This window comes from Canis lupus, chromosome 4 (genome assembly GCF_011100685.1).
Source record: "Canis lupus familiaris isolate Mischka breed German Shepherd chromosome 4, alternate assembly UU_Cfam_GSD_1.0, whole genome shotgun sequence".
Taxonomy (NCBI): Eukaryota; Metazoa; Chordata; class Mammalia; order Carnivora; family Canidae; genus Canis; species Canis lupus.
The window spans coordinates 85901290-85913318 of record NC_049225.1 but is presented as its reverse complement, the minus strand read 5'-3'; the positions used below and the strand labels follow the sequence as shown (position 1 = coordinate 85913318).

The following is a 12029-nucleotide window of genomic DNA, read 5'->3' as shown; positions in this document are numbered from 1 at the left end:
AAGGGTATTAGTACTAATACCCTCTAATAAATCAGGGTTGCCCACTCTCACCACTTTTATTCAACATAGTATAAGAAATCCTAACCAGGGCAATTATGCAACAAAAATATTTTAGCTTTCAAATTGGAGAGAAAGAAGTAAAACTATCATGATTTGCGGATGAAATGCTATCATATATAGGAAACCCTAAGGACTCCACCAAAACTTGTTGAGATTAATAAAAAAAATTCAGTAATATCGCAGGATAGAAAATCAATATGCAAAAACCTGTTGTATTTCTTTACCATAACAACAAGCAATAAGAAAGAAAAATTAAGAAAATGATCTGTTATAATTGCATAAAAAGTATAAAATACTTAGGTATAAATTTAACTGAGAAAGTGAAAGATCTATACACTAAAAATTATAAGACTTCAGTAGAAGAAATCGAAGAAGACATAAGTAAATGGAAATACATTCCATGCATGTGGCTTAAAAAACCAGTATGTTAAAATGTCCATAGCATGTAAAGCAATCTCTGGATTTAATACAATCTCTATCAAGATTCCAATGGAAATTTTCACAGAAATAGAACAGACAATTCTAAATTTGTATAGAACCACAAAAGACCCCCAAAAGCCAAAGTAATCTTGAGAAAAAATAACACAGCTGGATGTATCATGTGCCCTGATTTTACATTACACTAGAAAGCTACAGTAATCCAAACACTATGGTACTGGCATAAAATCAACATGGACCAATGGAACAGAGGAAGAAGCCCACACGTAGACTCTTACATACGTCATCAATTGATATATGACAAAGAAGCAAAGAATACACAGTGCGGAGAGGATAGTCTCTTCAATAAATGGTGTCTGGAAAACTGTACAGCCGTATCCCAAAGGTGAAACTGGACCACTATCTTATACCACACACAGAAATTAGCTTAAAATTGATTAAACACATGAACATAAGACCTGAAGCTATAAAACTCCTCGGAGAAAACATAGGCAGCAAGTTTCTTGACATAGATCGTGGGAACGATTTTTTTTTTTTTGACTCTGACACAAAAAGCCAAAGAAACGAAAGCAAAAATTAGGCATCCAAATTGGAAGGAAAGAAGTAAACCTGTCACTGCTTGCAGATGAAATGCTATTATATATAGGAAACCCTAAAGACTCCACCAAAAACGTAGAGATAATAAAAGAATTCAGTAAAGTTGCAGGATAGAAAATCAATAGGCACAAATCTGTTGCATTTCTACAATGTAACAACAAGCTTTCAGAAATTACATATAATAAAGCTATTTTTTTTAACCAGGAAAAAAATAGTAATAAAACATGTTAAAAATAACCAACATTGATTCCAATCACTACTATTTTATGTTCAAAGAGATTACTTTTTTCCCTTTCTCGTAATAGTTAATATAGTTACAGGAATTTGATATTTGAGGAAAAAATGGATTCAATTGGTTTCCTTTCTTCATTTGCTTAACAACTTTAGTTAAATGTAGTTTTCATACCATTAATTTCATTTAAGTGTCCAATTCAAAGTATTTCAATTATATGGCTCTATCTAGGCTGTAGCAAATAGTGTAACTAATATAGAACCCTAATCTCTGTTTTTTATTAGAATTATACCTGTATCAATTAAGTTTGATAGATATTATTAATTCTGTTAATGTAAATAGGACACGATGATCTCCTTGCCGTGGAGCAGGAGAGCTCTCTGACATCCTTAATGTCAACAGTACATTCACTACGTCTTGATGACAGTTAAAATTATTTTTCCAGATACACATTTTCAATGGAATGTCAGAGAAAATTATCTTTGGTTTCACTCTCTGATCTCCCCCAATACCAATGATTAATATATCTTTTGATAGTCAAGTCAGTGTGAAGAATCTCCTTTTCTAGTGTAGCGTGGGCCCTAGACCTGTCAAATGGCTACTTATATGCCGTATAAAGCACTGTGCTCTCTCTCAGGATCCTGGATTTGGGGTTGAAAGGAATGAAAGTAGTCTAGGTGAGCCCGCCCCACACCTGTGTAGGCGATGCCCTGGGCTGTGACTGTGACCCGCCCAACCGCAAAGCACATTTCACCAAAGTCAGGTTTCATTGCTGCATGTGTTTGCACAAAGAAATTCCTCGGACAGAGTGACTTCCCTGCTAGATTTTTGCTCACCAAGTTTTGCATGTGACTCTCACCTTATGTGCTCACTGCCACATGGTTACAAGACAGCTGCTGCACCTGCAATAATTACGCATACGTTTAAACCCGCAAGATGGGAAACCAACGAGAGGAAGCCTTGGCACCTACACAGACAGACCAAAAACCCTCCGATGGTCTTTCTCTTTCCCTGGCTAGAGCTATGTCCCCATAGTGACAGGGCAGCTGGGAAGTCTAGCTCTGTAACTGAGAATGTTGCTACAATGAGTAAAATTCGAGTTCTAATAGGCCCAGCAAACTGAGAAATCGATATTGAGTGGAGAACCAGTAGGCTCCAGTTCATTGACTTTATTTTCGTGCTATATAGAATGGACTTCTAGTGTGGATCCCCATACACTCTGCTACGTTTTAGGAACTATTCAGAATTCTTCCTTAAAGAAAATAAAGTGAGAAAAAAAAAAAAACAAAAACAAAGAAAATCAAGTGAGATGTTTCTTTCAGTAATTTGGCAACATGACACAGTTCTGAATTAATGCATGATTTCTTCTCTAAGAGAAGCAAATTCATTAGCCAGTGAGCTAATTAACTATTTTTGTCTATTATGCAGTTAATTATAGGAAATTATTTAAAAATGTATCTGTGTAATTATTAGTGTGGTTATATCAATTAGAGTGGGCTCTGGGTAAGAAAAAAATGACAAAGTGTCTCCTATTATGGACTTTTTGTCCTCATGCAGATTTTGTGGACCATACATTCTATATTTTAACTGCTTATCTATTAATAAACATGAAATACTGCTTTGGGGAAATAAAATTATTTTCAAGCAGATTTTCATTGGAATTACACAAATTAATATTGAAATTGAAAAAGATATACTTTACATCTTTTATCCAAACATAGTGATCTTCCACAAATAATTTTTTTGTTTACTGTTGAAATAAAATAAAATTGGAAGAGGCTAAGTAGAAATAAAGTTGTTGGTTAATTTAATTACATCATGTACAGTGGACAGAGAATGTTGAAAACCTTGTTTTCAATCGCATCTTAAGAAACTCACTTAGGCCTTCTACTGACTGCATTTTTATATCTGACTGCTTTCTGCTACAAAATGTTAAGGAAAGGTCTTTTTCAAGAATCAGAGCTATTGTTGGTCAAGACCTGTGCATTAATGACAATTGTTTCATGTACAACATGCCACTTTATCTTATCTAGAGACGCTATTTTGAGTTGAGACAGTGAATTCTGAAGATAAATTAATGGTAAATTTACTTCCTTTTAAATTGTCATTTGAAATTTTCTACAAGTATATTTCTCTTAATAAAAATATTGATAAAGCTTTCTTTAAATGCTTGAAAAGGAGAATAAAAAAAATAAATGAATGAATGCCTGAAAAGAAATGTAATTTAGTTATATACAGGTTAATATGTGGAACTCACACTTTTGAATAGTTTTGTGGACTAAAAATCCTTTCAAACAGAACTAATTTTTTTCCTATTTCAGGTAAGACTATTTCAAACTCTTGTCATTGCACACCACTGCAATTTTGGACATTTTTCTTAATCCTAAAGGCAAGAGGGGGTGAACAGGAGAACTTTACTACCTATCTATATCTTTCCAAGGACCGGACTAAGAGCCTTGCATTAACTTTCTCATTGGATTTAGTTGTTATTCTAAATTTATATACAAGTAAACAGAATTTAAGTGACTTGATCAATTTACTGATATTAATTATCATCCTAGGATTTGATCATGAAGTATCTTAAATCATTTTGGAATAAATGATTTAGTATTTTGGAAAAGTAATAAATATGAATTACTGCACTACCCTCTAGTAATTCAACTATAACATAACTAATTACATTAATCTTTTCATTGGAAGGCCAAGTAAACAATTTCTTTGTTTACAATAATGTCTTATAAAACAACTAACAACATGTGTGACTTTAGAACCCACAGGCATCACTAGATGCAGTAGATTTTATTTGATATCAAGTGTTTTGTCACCCGTGGAATGGCTGCTATTAGTGAAGAAGTGTTTCACTGATAAAAGATTTGAAACCCAAAGCAACCCATGTTGCTTTTGTAGCAACATGTAGCAGAAGCAATTAGAGAGCTAAAATGCACTAGAAGTATTGAAAAAAATTAGAAAAACAATATCTAGTTTGCATTTCATATATATATTTAAAAGGTAGCCTTGGGCAGCCCCAGTGGTTCAGTGGCTTAGCCCTGCCTGCAGCCCAGGGTGTGATCCTGGAGACCCGGGATCGAGTCCAACGTCGGGCTCCCTGCATGAAGCCTGCTTCTCCCTCTGCTTGTGTCTCTGCCTCTCTCTCTCTGTGTCTCTCATGAATAAATAAAAATATTTAAAAAATATTAAAAAATAAAAATAAAAGGTAGCTTTATCTAGACTTACTTTTTCATGTACCTGAAAATTAAATGTAGAATCTACCAACCAAAATGTTTTCAGTGGCTATATTTTTCTTTTAGTCATTACTTTAAAAAAAAATAGTCATTACTTAATGCATAAAAATATATGAAGCGCACATGAAAAATGACCCAAGTTAAAATACAAACTAGATAACTCTTCCAATAGTCTTTATCTTTAGGAGGAGTGATAACAACTCGCCACGAGTACCACTTACTCAGATACAGAGATGCCATCATTGACTACTGCTGATTTATATATTTCATATCATATGGTCAAGTTCCCCACTGCTGGCGTTACAAACATTTGTACATAAAGCTGATCTGGGACTCTGTAAACCAGCCTAACCCTCAGTTTTCCCCAACCTCAGGTTTTAATCCAGGTTTTCAGGTGTTCTGAACTGACCATCGTCATTTTCAGCAATTTGTGTGAAACAGGCGACAGATATACAGGCACTGGCTGCAATAATAGGAAGTAATTAATAGATTATTGACTATGAAAAAAACAGAGAGAATCATCAAATGGCTATAAATGCCATGGGCATTAAGAGGTTTTCATTCTCAGTTAAAAACTGCACACCCACCTCTTGTGTAACCCCGACCTCTGTTCCAAAGACCCTGGAAAGACAGATGCTGGATTGCTAGCTTTGTCATTGAATTAAGTTAAGGGAAGTGGCTCCTTTTTTTAAAAACCACCTCAATCATTCTGCTTTTGCCATCACCACCCGATATAAATTTCATAGGTTCTAAAAAAAAAAAAATAGAAACCCTGAATTTATTGATTTATCTTTAATGCAGTTGCCACTACATTAACTGGATTAAGATCAGCCCAGGATTTCTTGACGTTGGTTGTCTGACCATTTCATGTGGCTTTCTCACTCACCGGCCTTCCTCCACCTGCCTTGCTGAGGGCTAATTGTTTTCATGAACGTGAAAATGCTGACTGCATTTACTGACTCTGGAAGTCTGTCCTTGCCTAATTAAAATCCATATCTTCAACTAGAATTATACTCATTAAGCCTACATTAACATGTTCTTCTATATGAATCTGGCCAGAAATATTATGTCTTTTATATGTCATTGTCACCTCCTCTAGTTTATTCTTTTCCAGTTTTCCGCATCTTTTAAAGCATAATGTTAAAATATGACTTTAAAGGCGCTCCTCTTCTGTTATACAATAAGCAAACATCATGACATTGTCAACGCAATCAAACTTATTTAAAACAATAAATTTCTCATGAGATTTCATGATGCTGATTAACAAGTTTTCCGTGTAAAACAATGCAGACCCTATGAAGCCAGTTAGGAATAGTATAGCAACTCAAGAGCAACATAATCCATTTCTCTGGATACAGCAATTCATGAATGGCTTGTATAATAGGCAGCAAGGCCTCATGGGCAACTCACTGGACAGCTGTGGCGAGGACCAAATGTATCTCTTAACATGATAGAAACAAGGCAACCTAAAGTCCCGATTTTAACCATAAGCCCTCACAGCTCTATTTGGGCACAAAAGTTCCTTTAGTATAATTTGTCTTCAGTGAAAGCAACCAGAGACATGCTGAAATAGTCATGCCAAATCAGAGGGCAAAATAATAAAAATGAGACTATGCAAATGTACTATTCTAAACAACTATTATCCCTACACTTCTTATATCACACCTTACCCATAACAACAGATCCTGTAGTTTTCAGTACATTTTTATTTTGTTCCAGTCATTTTAAGAACAATTTCCACTAGGGACCCCTGGGTGGCTCAGTGATGGAGCACCTGCCTTTGGCTCTGGTTGTGATCCTGGGGTCCCGGGATCGAGTCCTGATCCGGCTCCCCACAGGGAGTCTGCTCCTCCCTCTGCCTGTGTCTCTGCCCCTCTCTCTGTCTCTCATGAATAAATAAATAAAATCTTAAAAAAAGAGAACAATTTCCACTAAATTCCTTAGTTTTGAGGATGTTGAATTGCACAGTAATATCTTTCAAGTATAAATTACCAAATATGTATTATCTAAAGAGAATGATGAACATTTTGTTTTATAATCCATCTTAGCACTTTCTACAAACATCTATCTCAGAGACTGGCATATTAAAAGAATCTTTATGTTAGGATACATATCCGTAGGTTCTTATGATGCTTCAGTCAACATAATATTGAAATTAAAACATATGAAAATGGAGGTACTTGCTTTAGTAAATCATCTTGCTTAAAGGAGCAAAGGAATGTAATGGCAATTTCATAGAGCAGTATTTGAATATATAAAATATTTATGTTTTAGATAATTTTATTTATTTAATGACACACTTAACCTATGATAAGTATATATAACCAAATGCAATTTTTTTTAAAATTGTTATTGATATACCTTCTTCACTAAAGCCCAACAGCAGAGTCCAACACTAGTCAAATCTTGTCCTCAGTGGTGTGCTTTATCCATCCAGAGTACCCATGCACACAAATGCAAATGCATGCATGTCCTCAAACAAACATGTGTAAACAGTCACAGACGCTCAGACACACTCACACACACACACACAAAGAATTGGTACTTTTTAAACAAATTCAGTATATGGAGATTTTAAAAAATCTGTATATGATTTCTATATATAATCAATATTCTATTAAGAACTATAATATTTACCAGTATTTGGTTATGCATAGGAAGTAAAGAGACTGAAGCCATGTGTGCTTTTGCATATTTGTGCATGAATGTCTGTGTGGGGAGGTAACTGAAACACAGTATCCTTATTCCCTTCCTCTAAGAAGATGCGTATTCATTTTTAATCAATTAATTAATTAATTAATTTTTGAGAGAATGAGAGAGAGCATGCAAGCAGGATAGAGGGGCAGAGGGAGAGGGAGACTCTTATGCAGACTCTACTCTCAGTGTGGAGCCTATTGTGGGACTTGATGTCACATCCCTGAGAGAATCATGACCTGAGCCAAGATCAAGAGTCAGGCAATTAATAAAATCTTAAACAACAAAAAAGAAGCTTTTAAATTGGTGGGCGGAGGGGCACCTGGGTGGCTCAGTGGTTGAGCATCTGCCTTCGGCTCAGGTCATGATCCCAGGGTCCTGGGATCGAGTCCCATGTCGGGCTCCCTGCAAGGAGCCTGCTTCTCCTTCTGCCTGTGTCTCTGCCTCTCTCTCTGTGTCTCTCATGAATAAATAAATAAAATCTTAAAAAAAGAGTCAGACAAAAAAAAAAAAAAAAGAGTCAGACACCTAACCAACTGAGCCATCCAGGTGTCTAGAAGATGGACATTGAAAATGAGAAAGGCATATATTTCATATATAAAATCAGCATGGTTTTGGGGAAAATAGAACAAAATGAGCAACACCAATATTAAATAATAATTTCCATTTGTCTTAAGATGTTTTTATGGCTGGATAGCAATATGTATATTATAATATAAAAATGTATCAAATATACTGTATACCTTAAATGTATGCAGTTTATATGTCAACTGTATTTATTAATAAAAAGATTTTCTGAACTCACTCTAATTCCTTATTTTCTTCATAAATTATGATAGTTAAGGAGTTAAACGGTATGCCTGGCATCTGTTCATGAGTGTACTCATGTTTGGACCACACCTGGGGAGCGAAGAAGACACATTTACCTGGCGGGTTCCTCTTGAAAACATGATAATGACAATACTCCTAGTTGTCACATGGCCTTGGCAACGGAGAGCATGCTAGCATCTCCTCAGTTGGTGGCACCTCATCTAACCTAATGGTAAACCATCCTGGAATCGATAGACTCATGGGAGAGTAGGGGATATTCACAACCAAAGGTGGCTTTCTTCTGTGTTATGTCTGTGCCCATTACTTGGCATTCTCACATGTTAATCTGATTCAGAATGAATCTAATGTAACTAGAAAGGACCTAAACCTCTGGAATGTCCTGGATCTTTGAAATTATTAGTAAAGCTTGAAACTCATTTTTCCTGAACATTTGGCTACATTCATAATTGGCATATGTTCAATTTTTAATAACAAATTATTTTTCAGTGGGACCATGAGCTTTATGTGGTTTTTAGATTATGCTGCTGATTAATAATAATAATTAATTATTATTATATAATGCAGTATTGAGTATCTTCCATTCCCTCTTTGGTATCACGTCATATGATACGATTGTTTTGGACAGGAAAAAAAAAGAGAAGAAAGAGAGAATTCTTATTTTTTCCTAAAAATAGTTTTTATGGTTTTTCCTTACTCTCAGTTAATTTCTCCTACCTAACACGATATTTAAAGACTGAAGAATTTTCTCATTAGGAAAAAATCTCAGTTCAACATAACAATTCCCCCAACATAATATATAACAACTTATGTGACAATCAAATTCAAATAAAATAGGGAAACTCTCAATAAATTATTCACCATCTTTGGCAAAGAATTAAACCTAAGGTGTAAACACAACAAATAATACACTAGAAAATTTCATTTGATGTAATACTCCATATTCGTCTTAAGCAGAAAGTAATTGCTACAGGATTGTGCAAAGATAAGAAATTTTTACTGGAGTAAGTGATGGATAATCAAAAAATATTAAGAAAAAATATTAAGGAAAACAGTGAATTTCTCTTCATTTATTCAACCACACCATTTTAGAAAAAGCGAGGACATTTTAAATTGTGCTAAAGCACTGTCTGATGTAGGAGAAGACACAGAAATAAACATATTGCTTTCTTTTATTCTAGCACACATGCACACAAATTATACAAAAATGCACTCACCTGTTTTAGGATCTACGGAGAAGTAGGGTTGTCCCTGGAGAATACTGTAAACCACCCGGGCACTGTTTCCATAGGTAGGATCATCCGCATCAGTAGCTGTCACCTGTAGAACAGAGGTACCTGTGCATTCAGGAAAACAAATTTTAGTGTGTGGTAACATTTAGCACATGACTTGTACACACTAAAAGGTTATGTCGACATTCCTATGGAATGCAATGATAGATGTGTCCTCCTAAATTTAATTCTTGGACTTATCTGTCAAACATAGCCCTTGCTTTTTCCCCCCTGCCAACAACTGTACCAGATGAGAGGCCAAAAGAGAATATTTGGTCTCAAATATATATATATATATATATATAATATACATATTATTATATATTATTATAAATAATAATAAACTATATATATTATATTAATATAATATAATTATATATAACAATATATTATATATTATTATTATATATTATATATATATTACGTGCCAATGACATTGCAATAGGCCTCTTTTGACACATAATCAGGGTTAGGTTGGATTGATGATCAAGAATCAAACTGGTGTTTAACTGTGTGGTAAAGTTAAAGGTAGGACGAGAACAGACCTTGCATGTTACATAATTATTCAGAAAAGAAAAAGAAAAGGTGGGATGGTTTGTGATTAGGTGGGAATGTAGGAGGGTTGACATTAAATTATCAGTGGCCTCAAAAGAGCACATTCAAACCCTTTTCCATCATGTATGCCCTTTTTAAATTTCTTACATGGACTGTCAATGAGTCTCCTCACTGGTTTCCAGGGCTTAGTTCTTATTTCTTCAGGTTCTTCTACACAGTACCGACATAATCATCTTTCTACAATGGGCATCAGAATGTGCCTCTTGCACCAGATTTTGGAAAATTAAGGTATACTTTAAAGGAATTGATAAACTTTAAAATAGTGCATTTTGAGATAAAATTAGAGGATGTGTTATGCTGATTTCTTTTACGTTTATATCCTTCAAATACTATTTGCATAATTAGATGCATTTATATCATATTTCGGTTATTCCCAAATGAAAACTCATCCAGGTATAACAATATAACCTTCTATTAAGGGCTATAGAACTCCACGGTAAAATCAGTAGGTTAAGAGCTCTCATTCATTCATGAAATGCACTTAATGAGTCATCTAATAGTGCTTACTTGATATTTTATTTTGCCTAACTACAAAAATTCCACCGACTAATTCAGGTTATGTAGCAAACAAAACTATTTCCACAATCAAGTAAGTCTGTATGAAATTCAGCATTCATGCTCATACTTGACTATGGAAGCCCAGACAATTTCCAATCGTTAGTTTTAATAATTACTTCAATTATTTAGGTATGATACACTTATAAGGGTCTAGTAACTGCTTAACTACAATGATTCTACTTCTGTGTGTTGAAATGCAAATGGAACTTTAAGCAAAGCTTATTCTTTTCTTCAAGGGATTCAAGAAAACTTAACAGAATTAGTATACCATGTTCACTTGACAATCCTTACTAGCAGATTATTAATGTATATGGACTTGTAATGATAGGTTATGATTCTGGCCTCTAGTATTTTTACGTTAAAATTGTAAGCAGAGATATGATTAGTGATTATGCATACTCAGGAGAGGAGGGCTGTGTGATGTCTAAAATAAATCTCTAATAATGAATAATAAAACAAAATGATGACAGCAAATGCCTGCAAGAACACTAAGAAACTAGGTCACTTGTACCTTGCGTTCACGTTCACCATACAACCCAACAAATTGTTGTCTTGGGCATTTATGCAAAAGTGATGCAAACATACGTCCATAAAACCATGCTTGCAATATTCATAGATTTTCACAGCAACATTATTTGTAGTCGCCACAAACTGGAAACAACCCAGATGTATTTTCCCGGGAAAACGGTTAAACAAACTGGGGTACATTGATAGTATGGAATACTACTCAGCAATAAAAATAAACAGCCTGTTGGATGAATCTTCAGGAAATTATGCCCAGTGCAAGAAACCCAGTCCCAGGGATGTCTACGTGGCTCAGTTGGTTAAGCTGAGGATCCAGCCCCTGTACCCTCTCCTTCTACCTGCTGCGCCTCTGCTTGTGTGCATGCGTGCACTCTCACCATCAGATGAATAGAATAGTTTTTTAAAAGCCAGTCCCAAAAGGTGTGATTCCATTTATTTAATATTCTGGAGATGATGAAATTTTAGAAATGGATAACAGATTTGTAGTTACCAGATGAAGGGAGCAGAGATGCAGGTTGGGGGTGATTGGTTATAAAAGGGAACCTGAGGGGTCCTCATGATGTTCAGTATTTCGATTATGGTGTTGGATACACAAACATGCACGGGAGACAAATTATGGAGAACTTAGCACTCACATGCATAAATAAAAGCAGAGAATTCTAAATAAGATTGGTAGATTAAATAACATTGATTACTCGACTATGATTTTTTTAAGTTTTATAAGATGGTAATTTTGTAAGATGGTACCATTGAGAAAAATGGAGTAAGGATACAAAGAATGGCTCCACAGCATTTCTCATGACTGCATGTCATGATCTCAAAATCAAAAGTCTAAATGAAAAACAGAAATGTTTTCTTGCCTCAGTGAAATTCCATTCTTAGCTTTATTTAGGCTTGCGTGTGTACCATGATTTTTCTTATTACAGCACTACACTTTCTGACTTGATTGAACTTTGTAGAGTCAGTGTA

At 34.8% G+C, this 12029-nt stretch overlaps 1 protein-coding gene across 9 annotated transcripts in view; it reads right to left on the bottom strand.

Moving 5' to 3' along the window:
• CDH18 (cadherin 18) overlaps nt 1–12029 on the bottom strand; it is a 1025306-nt gene that overhangs the window by 204613 nt on the left and 808664 nt on the right. For 8 of the 9 annotated variants that reach the window (XM_038535420.1, XM_038535419.1, XM_038535425.1 and 5 more), the window contains one exon: nt 9309–9428. In XM_038535420.1, coding sequence (XP_038391348.1) covers nt 9309–9428 — 120 coding nt within the window. The remainder of the gene's footprint in view (nt 1–9308; nt 9429–12029) is intronic. The other variant, XM_038535426.1, reaches the window with a different exon arrangement.